Source organism: Antennarius striatus, chromosome 2 (assembly GCF_040054535.1).
Source record: "Antennarius striatus isolate MH-2024 chromosome 2, ASM4005453v1, whole genome shotgun sequence".
Taxonomy (NCBI): domain Eukaryota; kingdom Metazoa; phylum Chordata; class Actinopteri; order Lophiiformes; family Antennariidae; genus Antennarius; species Antennarius striatus.
The window spans coordinates 6,727,607-6,747,557 of NC_090777.1; the positions used below are offsets into that span (position 1 = coordinate 6,727,607).

The window sequence follows — 19,951 nt, forward strand, 5'->3', positions numbered from 1 at the left end:
ATTCATTCATCCATTCATTCATTTTCATGTACCGCTGCTGTATCCGCTGTAGCAGGTCACAGGGAGCCGGAGCCTATCCCAGCTGGCATAGGGCGTGAGGCGGGGGACACTCTGGGCACGAAGCCAGTGCACCGCGGAGCCACATACAAAAGACATACAAACACGCACACACTCACTCCTATGGGCAATTTTTTTTTTTGGGACCGGCCAATCAACCTGAAGCGCATGCTTTTGGAGGTGGGAGGAAGCCGGAGAACCCGGAGAGAACCCACGCAGACATGGGGAGAGCATGCGAACTCTGCACAGAGCGGGACTCGAACCCGGGTCCGCCGTGTTGTGAGGCGACAGCGCTACCCACTGCGCCATCGTGCCGTCATAAATGTTTTATAAAGCACAAAAATGCATCAAAATATGTAACAAATACATGTTACAATTAGATTATTACACAATAAATGACAATAAACCCACGCGGACTGTCAGCAGCTACTGTCAGCAGCTACTGTCCAAATTATACAACCCTCGCTGATTTCATTCAGAGCAGGTCATCAGAGTAAATTCAGGAAATGGATGGATGGATGGTGTGTGTCTCACAAACCAAATCAGGGAGCTGATTCCACAGTAAAGCATGATAACAAAGTTTTGCCCCCAGTATGCTTTTAGAAATTTTTTGAGCCGCAAAAAAAGCATGACTTGGTGTCAAGTGCTTCTCACTCTTGTGAGGGTTTGAACTGCAGTTTCCCGCACTTGTTCCAGAAGATTGGACTGGAATTCACTCAATGACCAGGAATCCACTTTCTTTTCTTTATTTTATTTGAAAGTCATTAGGTAACACAGGTGAAAAAACTTCAAACACAAATATAAATATGTAACTCAAAACTCACAGTCAAACAATATACCACAAAATCAAATACTTACGTTTTTTAAACTAACTTCAAGCTATTTCAACTTCTAGAAATTAACCCTGAAATTAAGTAGAAAATACCCACATTTAAAGCACCCAAACAAATTAAATACATTTTAAGGCATCTTTTAACCATTTAACTTTACACATTTTGGCAGCTTGTAACTTCCATAAATGCAACATCACAGTTATCAAATGACTCTTAACTTGAATCCCCTTTAAAATGCACATTTTTAATTTAACTTCTCAACAACATGATATTAAACAAATGACATTTAACCCTGCACTTTAATCACATGCCTTCAATACATTAGATTTAATGCTGACTACATGATGGAACCACAGCACACTACAACACTGCAAAGATGCACAACATTTCTGAATGCTCACCGGCTCCCTCTTCCTTCTTTGAACAAGGTTTAATTCTGCAGTCCCCAGACAATGCAACATTCTTTCCCACAGTTTCCTCGTCACAGCCTGCTGTCTGTCTCCAGCTCTACTGATTGTCCAATCACCTCCACCTGTCGCACTCAATCTCCAGCCTTCCAGCTGGGAGACACACCCAGACCTGATACACTCGGGCAGAGGGCGTGGCCCTTGGGGAACATAGAGTTATGAGACAATTAAGATCCACATTACTGGGGAAATAATTTCATCACAGGATACAGGAGCACATAGTGCATGTGCACAGAATTGGATCTACAAGTGCATTGAACACCCCAAAAGGAACTTCAACTAACTGGTACCGACCATATGTAGTGGAGGGTACCCCTCTTCCCTTAGTGTTTGTAGGTAAGGGGATCTCAAAGTTAGCTATGGTAAAATTCACTGTCGCAAAAAAGAGTGGTGACCAATTGACCCTACCAGGAGGGTCCCCTAGCATCTGCCACCTTCCCACTATGTCAATCAACTGGGCCTCAGCTTGTTACTATAGTGGTGATCCTCCGGTGAAAGTAGTTTCCAGTACTCCTTTCTTGATACAGGTGAGGGTCCTCCTGACAACTCACTAACTGCCAACGATGTCTATACATGTCAATTATGTTTTTCAAAGACTTGCAGGACAGTCTGATGGAGCTTGTTAAAGAAAATCATGCTTCTGATCATGTTTCTGATCCATGTACGGAGGAGAGGATAAAGAATCACAGGAAGACAAAGAAGTTGTGGAGGCTAAGAGACGAGGCTAACTGGCGACGTGCCAGATGCTAACGTCGACTAACCAGCTTCTCCTCAGTGCAAGCGGACCGCGACACAAACACCGCCGGTAAGAAGAAAGGAGGTGGATTAATTATCTATATCAATAGATGGTGCCATCCGGGACATGTGACGGTGAAATTGACACTGTGTAATCGCAATCTGGAGCTAACAGCTGTTAGCATCAGACCCTACTACCTGGCACTTGAATTTTCACACGTCATTGTCCTCGCCGTCTACGTCCCTCCATCTGTGTGACCATCTGTGTGACCACCTCTGCTCTTCGGACCCGGCACCTGGAGGTACTCGTCATTATCATCAGTGACTTTGATCACGTCACCTTGGACTCATCTCCCCCACAATGGTTCAGTGTGTAGACTAGCCCACATGGAAGAACAGAACCATCGATCTGTTTTACACTAACGCTAACGAGGCATACAACGCCACCCCTCTCCTCCCACTAGGTACATCAGACCATAACTTAGTGTACCTACAGCCCACGTACATTCCGCTGCTGAAACTGCTACCAGCAACAACACGGCAAGTCAGGAGGTGGTCCCCGGAAGCAGAGGAAACACTGAGGGACTGCTTCCAGACCACTGACGTGGATGTTGTTGCGGGCTCGCGTGGGGAGGACATTGAGGGGGCAGCTCAGTGTTTTACAGATTACATGAACTTCTGTGTGGACACTGTGGCCCCTGTTAGGACAGTCAGGTGTTACCCCAACTACAAACCGTGGGTAATCAAGGAAGTCAAGGCTGTCCTGAACAGGAAGAAGTTGGCGTTCAGGAGCAGGAACAAGGAGGAGATGAGGGAGGTCTGGAATGGAAAGAGAACCATCACCGGACACGGGAAAGGGCGCAGCACTATGAAGGGGAACAGTAAACGAGTGAATGAACTAAACAGCTTTTTCAATCAGTTCAGCTCCCCCAAGTCTCCCGGCTCCTCGTCCCAGGCCTCTCTCCGCCCTGTGGACCACTCCATCCTCCTGTGCGTCCTCTCCTTCCACCTCTGCCACTCCTCCCAAGCCCACTACAATAGCTGCGAAGCTCAATGGCCCCACCTCAACCACTGGACTTCCAACCTCGCCACAACCTCCTTCTCCCACCATGACCGAGACCGTAATCACTGCAGACCTGGTGACGACAACGCGTGGAGGGTCCTTCCCTATAAAGCGGCTGGACCGAATAAGGTCTCCCCAAGACTCCTCCGAGCCTGTGCTCCAGAACTAGGGGACCCCCTGCAGCGATTGTTCAACCTCAGTCTGCGGCTGGGGAGGGTCCCTTCACTGTGGAAGACCTCCTGCATTGTCCCTGTACCCAGGAAGGGATCATCGCTCTTACCTCCCATGTAATGAAGACCCTAAAGGACTAGTCCTGGAGCTCATGCGTCCACAGGTGCAGGGTGCAATGGACCCTCTCCAGTTCGACTATCAGGCCAACATTGGGGTTGACAATGCTGTCTTGTACCTCCTCCATCATGTGATCTCCTACCTGGACGCCGGGGGCTGTGTCAGGGTGCTCTTCATGAACTTTCCGAGCGCCTTCAACACCATCCGGCCCCGGCTCCTGCAGGATAAACTAATATCCATGGCTGTGGGCCCCTACCTCGTGAGCTGGATCAAGGACTACCTAACAGACAGACCCCAGTACATCCGTATGGGGGACTGTTTGTCCTCTATGGTGACCAACAGCAAGGGGGTGCCACAAGGGACCATGCTCTCCCCCATTCTCTTCACCGTCTACACATCGGACTTCAAGCACAACTCGGATACATGCCACATACAGAAGTACTCTGATGATACTGCAATTGTGGCATGTATCCGGGAGGGTGATGAAGGGGAGTACAGGGCATTGGTGGCTGACTTCGTGGAGTGGTACCAACAGAACCAGCTCCAGCTCAACGTCTCCAAGACGAAGGAGATGGTGCTGGATATCTGGCGGGCACCCCCCTCTCCACAGCCAGTGATCATCGAGGGCAGTGAGGTGGAGGTGGTAGGTAACTATAAGTACCTGGGACTGCAGCTAGACAGAAGACTGGACTGGTAACTCAACTCGGACTGTGTGTACAAGAAGGGGCAGAGCAGAATGTACTTCCTGAGGAGGCTGGCCTCCTTCAACATCTGTCCTAAGCTCCTTCTCATGTTCTATCAGTCCGTAGTATCCAGTGTGCTGTCATAAAGAGATATGGACCATTTAAACAGACTCATCCGCAGAGCAGGCTCAGTGGTCGGGCTGAGCCTGGACTCTGTGGAGAAGCTTCTGTAAAGCAGAAAGTCCAAAGTCAGGGCTATCATGAACAACACCAGCCACCCCCTGCACACCACCTTTTCCCAGCAGAGAAGCACCTTCAGCGGCAGACTGCTGTCACACAGCGCCTCCACAGAGAGGCTGAGGTCCTACATCGTGCCCCGTGTCATCAGGGGGTACAATGACTCAGGAGGAGCAGTGTAGTGGTGCCAAGGTGTTGTGAAAATGTGATATTAGATAGTGACATGCTTGGAAAAAGGGTGTACCCTACCCACTATGTGGGCCTCCTGCTAATTTTCAATTGCACTTTTTATTTTTGTTATTTATTTTACTTAATTTTATACTGTGTATATTTTAGTTTTAGTTTAGTATATGTCCTGTTGGTGCTGCATGTGTCTGTAGTGTAGTGTATGTCTTGTGGTATGTCCTGTGGTGTCAGTGTTTCTTTTTCTCCTGGTGTTTTTCCAGTGTTTGTTCATTATGTACTGCTTGAGTAGTAGATTTGTGCAATTTCCTCCGGGATTAATAAAGTATATATCTATCTCTCTATCTTATGATACAACAAAGTGTGCGAATGTCAGCACGCACCAGGCCAGCGAAACATCTTGCCATTGGTCAAGAACAGAAATAAAACACAAATAATTGTCCGTAGCTTTGGAGAAAGTTTACAGAAGTAAATCAATTGGTCCATAGCACTGGCAGCAAATGAGTTGGAAGAGCAGAGTGCAGAGCACTACTGTGTTCATCCAATGACCAGGAAGATGGGCAGTTGCATGGCACATTCTGCTGTTGGAAGCAGTGTGGGTCCTCTGCTATTGAATTTCATGGAACTTGCCCCCTGACAGTAGATTTAGTTTTTGGGCATGAAAAACTTCAGTTTGCACAACATTGCCTTCTTATTGCTTCCAACACATTGCTGGAAACTCTTGTAGTATTTAGGCTAGTGCCAGCACTGGCTGCTATGAGAGTTATCGATTATATTTTGCTCCACTTGTTCAATGCCAGTGCCAAGAAAAATTATAACCTCAGAATGCATAAACATTCACACATTATTGGAAATGCCACTGTGAGCTAAGTGGAATTCATTATCTGACTATTGGGACCTTGATTTAATGATGTGTGTTAGGAACTTAACTATCAATCCCCTAATAAGTTGATATCCACTCTATCCTCCAAAACACTCTCGATTGCCAAAAATGTAATTAAGTAGACATGCTTTACTTATTTAATTTAGAATCTAATCAAAAAAATCCTTCAAGTCTTTCCTTTTGGAAACAAGTAAGTAAACATTCATGTTAAATTGCATTATACTGTATTTCTGTTTTGCTGCATAGGAGTCAAAGGCCCTGAGCCAATAGAAGCTGAGGGTTTGGTGCCAGACAAGCCATCCAGGCAGCCACGCTATGTCAGTGGTCAGTACTTCTTTGAATATCTGGTGGTGGTAAGCCTGAAAAAAGCGGAGGAAAGCAGCAGTTATGAACCTGAGATCACCTACCAGTTTCCCAAGGTCAGTTAAACGGTGAACTGCAAATAAATATTATATGTAAAAAAAAAAGGAAAAGCTGACAATAATGTGTGTTTCAGAGAGATGGGATGGTGAGATTCCAAAAAGAGAAAGAGGAAATAACACTAAAGGCAATCACTCTCTTTTGTTTCCCTGATGGCATAAACTGGACTCCTTTGACACACTACCCCAGGTAAAACTGTTTTTCTGTGAAATGACTTATTTCATCATCCTTGTATCTATGATGGACATCCTTGTCAGTGAGGATGTGTCCCTATTTTTATTTCTTTTCCAGTGAAACTTTCTCCTTTGTTCTGACTGAGATTGATGGCAGCAGAAGAAATGGATACTGCAGGAGGTTGCTGGTAATTTTGTTGATTGAAGGTGTCTTTTGTGTGTCATCTGTAGATGCAATTTTCTCATGTCATTTCAGCTATAATTACATAGAGCGGTTACTGGCAAGAAATTATTGTTTCACATGATAAAGTCATAAAAAAGTAAGAAAATATAGGCCTCAAATTATAACTACGAAATACATGTAGACATGTAGAACAATTTGCAAGTTAGCAATATTGCAGGTGCAGAACATGCTTCAAGAGTACCGTATTTTGCGCACTATAAGGCGCACCTAAAAGCCTAACATTTTCTCATAAACCCGTAGTGCGCCTTATAATCCGGTGCGCCTTATATATGGATTAATATTCATATTAATATTGGTCAAAAACATGATTGCTGAAAAAAAGCCAGCAGTCTGGCTGCCAGTCATGCCACACTCCGCCACCAGAGGAGCACCCTCACAAGGCACTCGGCCCTACGCCCCCTAACAACGGTAGTCAAGGGGCGTCACCGAAGTCCCGGCTCTGACTGAGCTGCTCTCAGACGGTAGAGCAGACTGTAGGAGCACCGGTGATTACATAGCAAAACATAAGGAACTTTCAACAATTCTATTAATTAAGTTTGACTGACTGACTGATCTCAGTATTTCCTAACTATTTGGCGTCAGAAATAACCCACTTGAAACTGAATTTGTCTTAAAAATCCTATTGTGCTGTCATCTGGAATCTAGTGACGGTCCATTCTATTAGTCTGTGGAAACACATGGAGAAACTGGCATAAAGGTGAATGAAAGACCCTCAAAGCTGAACTTCCAGCCTTTTCTGAAATTTCAAGAGCAGTCACTGCTAGACAAAGGTGTGCTGCAATTTACAAATGTAGTTGATAGCTCTGGGCGGGTGGCGGAGGGGCGCATTCAGGCTTGTGTATTCTGTCTGCAGCGACGTGTGGTGAGATTCACGGCGGTGAGATTCACGGCGGTGAGATTCACGGCGGTGAGACACCGAGGTTAAAGTCAGTTCTAGGAGTAAAACAGCGTCATATTTGCCAGTAAATTAGCGGCCTGACATTAAAAACCAGTTTAAAAATTGTTTAGGACACACAGCAGCAAATAGCTGCATCTCACCTCCGACTGGACTACCGATCGATCGAAACAATATTTAATTAATAAACGAAGACGAATGTTGGCGCTTAAATATAAGGAAATAATCCGCTCTGTTCGCACTGACTGCACTCGTAATGAATTTAACCAGTTTTTAATGTCAGGTTTTTTAATATGCGTGTTGACTTCTTTCTAAGATGGCAAAGTGATCAAGTGATCAGGTTTCCTTGATGAGGCTCAGAATGGCTTATTGACATAACAATAGGGGCCATTCAAAAGTAGTCAGGAAGTCATGAATGCAATCATGACTGTCTGAGCAGCGTGGCTCTATCTAGTGGACGGATTGCGCAACTACAGCCGCTGCAGTTTATAAAAAAAAAATTATTTTTTATTGTGTGCGCCTTATAATCCGGTGCGCCTTATATGTGAAATAAATTATAAAACAAACAAATTATTGAGGGTGCGCCTTATAGTCCAGTGCGCCTTATAGTGCAGAAAATACTGTACTTTGGTCTGAGGTAGGAAGTTATCTTTGAGTCTCCTTGTGTGTGCCCGAATGGTACAGTGCTGTCTGCCTGACAACCATGCAATTTTACTTGGATAAAGAATTATATGTTCATTCTGCCAGTTGAGAACATTAAATGACATTTCACATATACTCTTTTGGACAACAAAAAACTGGAAAAGCTTTGTCTGGCCTGGTGAGTCTCCAACAGTGGCTTCTAGCCCCTACCTTGTAGAAACAATTTAGGTTCTAGTAGTAGTATAATGATATGGGTAAAATGCTATTGAATTTAGTATATCTTGAAGCCTGAAATGTTGAAAAATGTGAAAAAATTCTTGGGGACCAATACTTTCGCAAGGAACTGTACTGAAACTGGATATTTCAGAAGAATACCACAGCTTGGACCTTGTTCTTGCCATTCACCTGACATCCCAGGACTTGCCTTACTCTCTGGAGGTACTTGGCTGAGGATGACTTCCTTGCAGCCTCCTCATGGTTGCCATTAGCCTGTGGGATTCCAAGGAATTTGTAGCTGTCCTTGATGTCCTCTATCCTGCCCCTTGGTGGGTCAACCCCTTCAGTTCTGATCTTCTTGCCTCTTCTCAATACCATCCATGTGTGTGGCATTGAATCATAGACTTTCTGGTGGTCTATCCAAGCGGTGCACAAGTTGGTCTGCCTGTTCTTGCAGTGTCTGTGTACTGCTCTGTCCACCAGTAGCTGGTGCTTGGCTCCCCTTGTGTTACTACCAACTCCTTTCTGTGCCACGGTCATATATTGATCCATGTGCCTACTCATCTTAGCCGCCATGATGCCCGACAGGAGCTTCCATGTTGTACAGAGACAGGTTATTGGCTGGTAGTTGGATGGGGTGGATCCCTTCTGTGGGTCTTTCATGATCAGGACTGTCCTGCCTTCAGTCAACCATTCTGGGTGCACCCCATCCCTTAGTAGCTGGTTCATCTGTGCTGCTAGATGCTCATGGAGTGCTGTCAGCTTCTTTAGCCAGTATGTATGGATCATATCCGGGCCCGGTGCTGACCAACTCTTCATCTTTGACACTCTTTCTTGGATGTCTGCCATTGAGATGGTTACTGGTTCTTGTTCTGGGAGGCTGCTGTGGTCAGTCCTCAGGTCAACTAGCCACTGGGCATCAGTGTGTGATGCTTCTCTTTCCCATATGCCCTTCCAGTATTTCTCCACTCTCAGCTCTTGGTGGGTCTAACCGGCTGCTATTATTTCCCTGCCACTGGGAGTACACCTTTGCTGGTTGAGTGGAGAATGTGTTGTTTATTCTCCTGGCCTCTATCTCCTTGATGTATCTCTTCAGTCGGGTAGCCAGAGCTGTTAGTCTCTGTTTGGCAGTTTCGAGTGCTTCAGGTATGGAGAGCTTACTGTATTTCCAGACTGGAAATACAGTCTGTCCACCGTTGGTGGACAAACTGTTTGTGCTAACCAATTAGTTTCACTCAGAAATTGTTACCGTTTTCTGTGTTGTTCCTGCTATTTGGACTTTGTGCTCAAAAACATGAAAATTGTTGGAGCAGTTATAACAATCTTAAAATTACATAACCTACAAAATCCATGTGTATATAGTGATGGGCAAATGAAGCCCCATTAAGCGTTGAAGCTTTTCATGTGTGTGTGTGTGTGTGTGTGTGTGTGTGTGTGTGTGTGTGTTGTGTTTTGTGTGTGTGTGTGTGTGTGTGTGTCTGTGTCTGTGTGTGTGTGTGTGTGTGTAAAAAATCAAAGAAATCTATAAATAATTCCCGTAGGAAAATTACTTTTGTTTACCTCAAAATACTTGCACACATACAGTATACAATATACACACTCACACACACACACACGCGCACTGGCAGTATGGAAAATTATCATTTGGATATGACAAAAATGAAAATGAAAATACAGTAAACATGTACACTGAGGGAATGGTGGTTGGGTTTGGGGTATGGACAATGATTGTGCTTTTGCAACATTGAAGTATTGCCAGTGATTTTGCTTGGGTCATATCATTGGTTTTTATTTAAAAACATTTTTTGCTTGCATGTGTGGCAGGTCTTATGTGATTTTTTTTTTTGGACAATATGTCACCTGCCACAGAAAACATCCGCCTTATACCGCTGGCAAAACTCGCAGCACAAACCGAACCACTACCTGAATCAGACCATGTCCACACTTAGCCACATAAGTGCGTTGATCAACAAGTTTATAAGCAGAAAGATTCTGAGAATGGGACCGGGACGTGTGGAAATTCATGTTGTCCTCCTGGAGGACGACCTCAATCACAGAGTTCTCCCAACAGCAGGCAGCACATCCCTGTCTGAACCAGAACTGGCGTCAGCGAGGAATGTGAATGAATGAATGAATAAATATATAAACTTTATGAGTCAGAAAGAAGTAATAGATGAACAAATATCCAACTGTCAAGTATGTTTATCAACACGTCTTCAAGGTGGAGCTGTTATACATCAGAAAAAAGCAGGTTTTAACTCCGTTCATTCTGTGTGTACAGGTAGACAAGGCTCACACACACGAACGCCACAGTGGTTTTCTTCGCAGACAGACGCCCCCCTGATAGAAAAAATTTTGGTTACAGCAAGCATCCAGACGACAACACAGACCTGGCGTTTTCAAAAAACTTCACTTTTTCCAGTGTTTTCATCCCAGATATCTGTGTTGTCGTATGGACGATAGGCGTAACCACAACAAAAAGCCTTGCTGCCCAATGCCTTACGCTATATTGTTCACGTGATTCCTTCTGGCAGATGTGCCTGTGATTGGTTGGACGCTTGATTGGTCGGGTGCTTGATTGACAGGTAGTGGGTGGAGTTGAAGCATGACAGTGGGAGGTTTTCAAGTGAGCTTATTCAAATATATAAGTGGGGAGATATATTACAATCCCTCTCGCATTTGCGCATCAACATGAGCGGCTTCACCTCATTGCGGATTTTTAGTAGGTAATCATGTAATACTATATATGCATTCTATTAGCTAACGTTATCGGGAAGTGCGCTGCATTCCGTGAGTCTCAGAATGCAGCGCACTTCTGTGAGACATAAAAGTGCTTTAAACAGTCTGTAAGAGTGTAGGAAAAAGTAATAATGATAGAAGGTTGTTTATATCAGTACGGGGAGGGTTCATAAATGTTTAAATTACTGTAAATATTTAGACAAATAGTTTGTGGCTATATTGTGGAATTTTGTTTTTCTGAGTGGTACCTGGAACACATGAACTGGACAGGGATGACAGATGATGACAGTTTGAGAGAGGAGTGAAAGAAACCATCCACCTCAAAGTGGAGATGCCATCTCTGAACAGGGGGTTGGTCTGCGACCTCACCTTTCGCCCATTTACAATCAGGTCCTTTCAAAACTCCCAAAAAGAATGTCTCAGCAGATTAGCTCACGTGATGTGTCTATGCTAATGACCCTCATTAGTTATACAAAGGCTGAGTGAAACTCGCATTTCAACAACCCCCCTTTGACAACCCCGGCACCCCCATCAACGTGTTAACCAGTCGGGTTTCATTGAAATGTGAATAGCACTGACCACACCCCACAGGGTTAATAAGATGGGACAAGACAAGCCACTTTCAGAACTGAAGAAGCCTCTTGGATGAGACTGAAACGTTTTCTAGAAACTTAAAGTCCAGTGAACTGATTTAAACAGCTTTGGATGGACAATATATAGAGCTTGTATTTCCTGGGTACCCCTTCATTCACCATGCAGCTCAGCTATCTGGCTAACTTCTCTGCATGTGACCTTTATCTTGGCCTCTAACAATCTCATCCATGGAGGGTATACGCCCTCTACCGATCTTATATATTAGCATCTCGAGGATTACCGTTGCTTAAGTCACAATGCTTAAAGATACTGAGATGAAAATCACGCTTGCACTAAAAACAATTTAATTATAAATAGGTACACAGTTGCTGCATATATATATATATATATATATATATATATATATATATATATATATATATATATATATATATATATATATATACAGGTAGTCGTCGACTTACGACCTATGCAACTTTACGACCACAATGTCTGGGTAACGCGGGCATTCCCTCCAGCCACAGTACTCACGCTCTGAGGCTCCCGCGCTCTCTTCAGTCACCACGGCGCACACACACTGTTCAGTCACACTGTGCGATCAGTAGCCCAGCCCACTACTGATGGGCTGGGCTGCTTGGGAGGCTGTGACGGAGAAATATATGAATGGCGTGTGGAAAAACTGTCAAGCGTTACGTGAACTCTTCTGCTGGATTTGAAAGTGACGAAGAACTTGATCAAATTCGGGAGAAAATAGTGAAACTGGCAAAAAAACTCCTTGGAGAACTTACGAATGATTGCGCTGTATGAAGAACTGATGGAAGAAGAAGAGAGAAGAGAAGCAGAGAAAGAAGAGGAGGAAACAGAAAAAATGTTCACCACCAAAGGCTTGTCAGAAGGCTTTTCCCTGTTAAATAAACTCCGTGCACACTTTGAAGAAATGGACATAGAACATAGAAACATTTGCAAGGATTGAACGGCTGGCAAACGACACTTTCCGTCCATATCGTGAAATTTATGAGGAGAAAAAGAAACTAACAATTTAGACAAAGCTCACAATGTTTATGAAAAGATCGTCTCCCGCTCCCACCAACCCACACGCTGCCCAGCTGATGATCCGGACGACCCACAGCCAAGAACCAGCGCTGCTGGATTGAATTTTTACTTAAGAGTCGATTTACGACCAAGTCGAATTACGACCGATCTGTTGGGACCAATCGCGGTCGTAAGTCGACGACTACCTGTATATATATATATATATATATATATAGTGCTGTCAGGCGATCACAAAATTAATCTAATTAATCACATTTTAATCTCTTACCTGCTAAAGGCCCCCATATAAAGAATTTGAATCCTAGGACATTACAAAATTGTAGTGCATGACTAATCAATTGGATACACCAAGAAGAGAAGATTTGAAATCCACATTCTTACTGATTAAGTGTGCTTTATAAATGAACTTCAAAAGAAAAAAGGCAAGCACATCAGCAAACCAATTAGGCCAGGTGCATTTCTCAAAAATGCAATACAAATACAGTTAAATAAAATAAATAAAATTCAGAAATAAAATAAGTCTGAGTCTCAAATAGGCACATAAGCAGACTCTCAATCAAAATGAATACTAAAGCTGACAGAAATTCAAAATGAATAATATAACATGCCTCTAAAACAGGTCAGTGGTTCTTAACCTTGTTGGAGGTGCTGAACCCTGCCGGTTTCATATTCTCACTCACCTAGCGGTATATGTTTTACTAATGAATTGTACATTAATGTCACCTTTTTCAAAGAACAAAACCAAGACAGTGCATGTAATGTCACCTTTTTCAAAGAACACAACCAAGACAGTGCATGTAATATCACCTTTTTCAAAGAACACAACCAACAGTGCATGTACTCACATGAAATGACCGACCTGCAAATCAGTGTGACTTCTGCTGTTGTTGAGACCAGTTCAGATATGCGTGGTTTCACCTTGGCAAGTGCTACTCTGATGTCATGTTCACAGCAAAGTCTGTTTCTTTTGTTTTCCATGCAGCTTAAGGAAGTGTTCCTTTATTTTTGCCAGTGCGAGATTAGAGTTGCTCAAGTTGACATTGCAAATCATACAGAACGCCGACTCCCATCACGTTCCGTTATACAATACATGTAACTTCACGTTGCACATATTCGTCCGACCACATTCTTTTTTTGCTCAACATAGTTACTATGGATTAAATTATTAAGAAAGCAATCAGATAACGTACCATCATGACAGGCATAAAACGACTACTGAGTGTGCAAAATCCCCTGTAGCACAGGTAGGCTAATCGACGTAGCGTCACCTGATCACCTGCAGCCAGTAATGGCTAAGGGGGGCGTGTCATCATGAATTGACACAATGTGTCAAACATACACAGTGATTTGTGTATGTTCGGCAAAAACACCTGAGTGGGCTTTCCTCACTCTCCTGTGTCGCGTCCATCTCTATTGTTAGTCACCCTGCTTTTGACTAGTGGCGCAGGAAAGAAGTGACGTGCCACTGCAGCCTATGGGTCACTCAATGGGCCAAATTTAAAATGCTTGAGCATTGACTTGCCACTCACTTGCGTTAATTTTTATAATGCCTTAATTTGCAGCGTAATTAATTAATCTAATTAACGCGTTAAACTGACAGCCCTAATACATATACGTATATATATATATATACAGTAATCCCTCCTTACAATTAGTGCATTCCAGGACCACCCGCAAAAAATGAAATTCTGCGATAACGCGACAGACTATTTATTGTAATTATTTATGGTCATTTAAACTTTTATGAACTTGTGACAAGCAGTTAAGTTCACAGCGTTGAGGCACCGACGTTGAAATTAGTTCTACAAGTCAAACAGAGTGGCATATTTACCGTTAAATTAGCAGCCTGACATTAAAAACTGATTAAATGTATTACAAGTGTACCACTTAGTTTGAACAGGGCTGGTTATCCCCTATTGAAGTTGGAAGCAGATATTTAAGTACGATTTTTTTCTTCTTTTATAAATTAAATCTTGCTTTGATCGATTTGACAGTAGTCCCTCGTGCATTCACAGTTCAAGATGCACGGCTCCACCTCATCAAGGATTTTTAGTAGGTAGTCACGTGATACCATACGTGCATTCTATTGGCTGACAGCATCCGGAAATGCACTGTGTTGTGAGACTCATGGAGCACATCACACTTCCGAAAAACACTTAAAAGCACTTTAAACAATCTATAAGAGTGAGTGTGGGAAAACGTAATACAGATATAAGGTAGCTTAATATCAGTATGGCTGTGTTCATAAAGGTTTAAATTACCGCAAATAAAATAAATTGTTTCATTATCATGAAAATGTGTTATTTGCGGGTGGTCCTGGAATGCATTAACCGCAAGTAATGAGGGATTACTGTATATAATTTTCATTAACATGATTTTATATTTACCTCCAAGTGACTGTTACACTGAAATAACTGAAGTCTCACCAATACAATCAGTTGGTTGCTACAGGGGTTGTGGTTAATTGCATTTTGTTGCGTTGTACATATAACATATGCAATGACAATAAAGTTGAACCTAATCTAATATAATGCTATCTCATGTTGGCTGTTTTCGTATTTGCAGCCTGAAGGGAAAGGAGCACGACCACCTGAGGCTTACTGCATCATCAGCACACTTGCTTGCTTTGGTCTCTTCTCTAAGGTGAGTTGAAAAATACCTTTCAGTATATTTAATGTAGTTTCTTATTTTTCTTAAACCCAGCTGCACATCTTGATAAATATAAGTTTCTATAAATTCAACCTTCCGAATGTTCATTTGTTTATCCAGAAAGATGTGATTTTGTGGGCTCACCTTCAGTTTCTATCAATTTTCGATACCCTTTTTCTTATTCTTTATATCTCTAGCACTACTAGTGCCTTTGCTAAATATGACCTGAATAGCCTCTCTTCTGTCTCTTCTCCTGTCTTTTCCTTGCCTCTACCTCCAATTATGAGTCAGGGATTTGTTTGAAGAGTAGTGTTATCTTAACACAAGGTAAGGCTTAGCCAGGTCAAGAAACGACTGCTCCATCAAATGTATGAATAGCCATGTAGCCATCAGTCCACAGGTAGGTTAAGCTGGAGCAGTGCGTCCTAGTACCGCAGCTACTGGGCTCTTCTAGCGGTAGCTGTAGCTCTCCCCCCTCAGCTGTCCCCTAGCAGCAGGGTAAACAGGGTGGTTGAGTGACTGTGAGAATGAAATGTAGACAGAGAAAGTCTACTGGACATTCCCATCATTATACATCTCTGGCTTCCTCCTCCATACGTGTCTCCACTAAGTTCAGCCCCTCTAGTAGCACGCCGACCGAAAGACACGCTGTCATTGGATCCTCTTTGAGACATGTTAATTTAGGACATTCAACAGCCACAGTTAGCTGTGTCCCTGGGACCAGAGCTGGGGATATCAGTTAAAACTAATGGCTGAGGATAAACGGAGATTTAAACAAATTGTAATTCATTGTGATGTAAATGACGCACGCCTAAGAAAGTCTGAGGTCCTCAAAGTTAATGTAGAGTCGGTGTGCACATATGCAAGGACCATGGCAGACCAAGTAGTTTTCCCTTGACCCCACCCGAATTTCATTAGCAATGAGATGTTTAGTCACATGTCATCCTATAATCGCTGATTGTCAAGGTGGTGTCCCAATAGGCTTCATTGACAATTGGAAATCTTTCTGGGGCAAGCAATGTCTTATTATGAGGGATGGTATTTATCCCACCTGGGATTGTGCAGCCCTCTTGTCTAGAAACATAGCCAAAAGTTTATCTACGAATCCTGAAATGCTAAAGTGGAGATCAGGCAAAAGAGTTGCAGTCTTACACACCGCCTGTTTTGCCAACCTACAAAAATTTAATACCATTTAAATCTAGAAAAATGATCTCTATAAACTACATTAACTTCTTCTTTTCCTTCCGGCTTTTCCCTTCAGGGGTCGCCACAGCGAATCAGTTGCCTCCATCTAACCCTGTCTTCTGCATCCTCTTCTCTACCTTCATGTCCTCTTTCACTACGTCCATAAACCTCCTCTTTGGTTTTCCTACTCTAAGTCTCCTGCCTGGCAGTTCATAACTCAGCATCCTGGCACCAATATATTCACTATCTCTCTTCTGGACATGTCCAAACCATCTCAGTCTGGCCTCTCTGACTTTATCTCCAAAACTTCTAACATGTGCTGTCCCTCTGATGTACTCATTCCTGATCCTATCCTTCCTGGTCACTCCCAAAGAGAACCTCAGCATCTTCATCTCTGCTACCTCCAGCTCTGTCTTCTGTCTTGTCCTACAGGACACTGTCTCTAGACCAAACAACCTCGCTGGTCTCACCAGTTTTGTACACCTTTCCTTTCGTTTTAGCTGAAACTTTCTATCACACATCACACTGACAATTTTCTCCACTGGTACCATCCTGCCTGTACACGCTTCTTCACCTCTTTTCCACACTCTCGATTGCTCTGGACTGTTGACGCTAGGTACTCACCTTCTTGATCTCTTCTCCCTGTAACCTCACTCTTCTGCTTGGGTCTCTCTCATTCACACACATGTACTCTGATGTGTATGTACATCAGAGTACAGAGTACATTCATTCCTCTCCTTTCCAGGACAACCCTCCACCTCTCTAGCTTCTCCTCCACCTGTTCCCTGCTCTCACTGCAGATCAGAATGTCATCTGCAAACATCAAAGTCCATGGAGATTCCTGTCTAACCTCGTCTGTCAGCCTGTCCATCACCATTGCGAACTAGAAGGGGCTCAGAGCTGATCCCTGATGCAGTCCCACCTCCTCCTTCAACTCCTCTGTCACACCTGCAGCACACCTCACCACTGCCTTACAGTCCTCATATATGTCCTGTCACTGCTCTAACATACTTCTCTGCCACTGCAGAGTTCCTCATACAATACCACAGTTTTCTCTGGGCACCCTGTCATAAGCTTTCTCCAGATCTACAAAAACACAATGCAGCTCTGTTTGGCCTTCTCTATACTGTATTCTATCAACATCCTCAAAGCAAATTCTGCATCTGTAGTACTCTTTTCTGGCATGAAACCATACTGCTGCTCACAAATGTTCACTTCTGCCCTTAGTCTAGCTTCCACTAGTCTTTCCCAAAACTTAATTGTATGGCTCATCAGCTTTATTCCTCTGTAGTTGCCACAACTCTGCACGTCTACCTTGTTCTTAAAAATGGGCCACCAGAACACTTATCTATTCCTCCGGCATCTTCTCACTATCTAAGATCCTGTTGAACAACCCAGTCAGAAACTCTACTGCCACCTCTCCTAGAAACTTCCATACCTCCATAGGTATATCATCAGGACTGACTGCCTTTCCGCTCTTCATCCTCTTCAATGCCCTCCTCACTTCATCCTGACTAATCTTTGCTACTTCCTGGTCCACAACAGCCACCTTTTGTAGTCTTTGTTCTCTCTCATTTTCCTCGTTCATCAACTTTTCAAAGTACTCTTTCCATCTTACCGTCATACTATTGGCACCTGTCAATACACTTCCATCCCTATCCTTAATCACCCTATCCTACTGCACGTCCTTCCCATCTCTGTCTCTGTCTTGCCAACCTATATAAATCAGTCTCACCCTTCTTACTGTCCAACCTAGCATACAAGTCATCATAAGCCCCTTGTTTGGCCTTTGCTACCTCTACTTTCACCTTAAGCTGCATTTCCCTGTACTCCTGTCTACTGTCCTCAGTCCTCTCAGTGTCCCACTTCTTCTTAGCTAACCTCTTTCTCTGTATACACCCCTGTACCTCCTCATTCCACCACCAAGTCTCCTTATCTACTCTCCTTCCATATGAAACACCAAGCACTCTCCTGCCTGTCTCCATGATCACATTAGCTGTAGTTGTCATCTGGAAGCACCTCCTGACCACCCAGAGCCTGTCTTAACTCCTTCCTAAAAGTCTTGCAACACTCTTCCTTTTTCAGCTTCCACCATTTTGTCCTCTTCATCTTCCTCACCACCAGAGTCATCCTACACACCACCATCCTATGCTGTTTGGCTACACTCTCGCCTACCACTACTTTGCAGTCACTGATCTCCTTCAGATCACACCATCTACACAATATGGAGTCTACCTGTGTGCTCCTACCTCCACTCTTATAGGTCACCCTAGGTTCCTGCCTCTTCTGGAAGAAAGTATTCACTGTAGCCATTTCCATCCTTTTTGCAAAGTCAGCCACCATCCGTCCTTCTGTGTTCCTCTTCTGGATACCAAACCTGCCCATCACCTCCTCATCACCTCTGTTTCCTGCACCAAAATGTCCATTGAAGTCTACACCAATGACAACTCTCTCACTTCTAGGTATGCTCTGCATCACTTCATCAAAGTCCAACCAGAATTTCTCCTTCTCCTCCAGCTCACATCCTACCTGTGGAGCATACCCACTAACAACATTGAACATCACACCTTCGATTTCTAGCTTCTGACTCTTCATTCTATTTGACACTCTTTTTATCTCCAGGACATTTATAACAAACTCCTCCTTCAAGATAACTCTTACTACATTTCTCTTCCTATCTACACCATGATAGAACAACTTGAACCCCGCTCCTAAACTTCTAGCCTTGCTACCTTTCCACCTAGTCTCCTGGTCACACAGTATGTCTGTTTTCCTCCTCTGCATCATGCCAACCAACCCTCTACCTTTTCCTGTCATAGTTCCAACATTCAACGTCCCTGCTCTCAGTCCTATACTCTTGGCGTTCCTTTTCTCTCTCTTCCTACAAACACACTTTCCTCCTCTCCTTCTTCGACCAACAGTAGTCCAATTTCCACCGGCACCCTGTAGGTCAACAGCACTGATGGCGGTCATTGTTAACCCGGGCCTCGACCGATCTGGTATGGAAGTCATATTTTCGATTTGCATATTGATTTGGCAAAAGTTTTACGTCAGATGCCCTTCCTGACATAACCCTCTGTATTTATCTGGACTTGGGACAATACGACACTGGCTTGTGCACACTGCTAAAAGTTACAAATGACCTTTTAGTAGCATCAGATAAAAGTCTTATCTGTTTTTGTCTGTAATACTGTTCTAATGAGGAGGAATATGTCCAGGTTGAGATTCATTCGGGGTAACACCATCCACCCCATCTCCTTTGCCCAGCAGAGGAGCTCTTTCAGTGGCAGACTGCTGTCACTGAGCTCCTCCACAGAGACACTCAGGACCTCCTTTGTGCCTAGTGCCATCAGGAGGTGAAGGTGAAGCTGCAGGGTCATCAAGGTCGGCAAGAGGGGATAGACTGGGAGGGGGGGACTGGAATACACTGGGGATGCACTGTGGGGATACTTTGTGGCGGTCTTTGTTGTCCACATACTCTTATGTCCTCTTCTTAAGCTTCTTCTATGTCTTCTTCCTTTGCTTCTTCCATGTTCTTATGCTTCCTTTTCATGTTATGTGTACTGTTGTTGTAATTAATTATCTTAATTATGTGATTATATAACGTCTTTTTGTCTGTCAGTCACTGCTATGTGTATTTATTTGTATTTTTTGTGAGCAGATGTTACACTGAATTTCATTCGGGATTAATAAAGTCTCAGTCTGTCTGTCT

The 19,951-nt window shown here is 43.6% G+C and overlaps 1 protein-coding gene across 2 annotated transcripts in view; it reads left to right on the plus strand.

The window, feature by feature from the left end:
* dennd2da (DENN/MADD domain containing 2Da) overlaps positions 1 to 19,951 on the plus strand; it is a 97,712-nt gene that overhangs the window by 38,595 nt on the left and 39,166 nt on the right. For both annotated transcript variants that reach the window (XM_068326507.1, XM_068326498.1), the window contains exons 3-6: positions 5,676 to 5,848; positions 5,926 to 6,038; positions 6,141 to 6,210; positions 14,971 to 15,048. In XM_068326507.1, the coding sequence (XP_068182608.1) occupies positions 5,676 to 5,848; positions 5,926 to 6,038; positions 6,141 to 6,210; positions 14,971 to 15,048 (434 nt within the window). The remainder of the gene's footprint in view (positions 1 to 5,675; positions 5,849 to 5,925; positions 6,039 to 6,140; positions 6,211 to 14,970; positions 15,049 to 19,951) is intronic.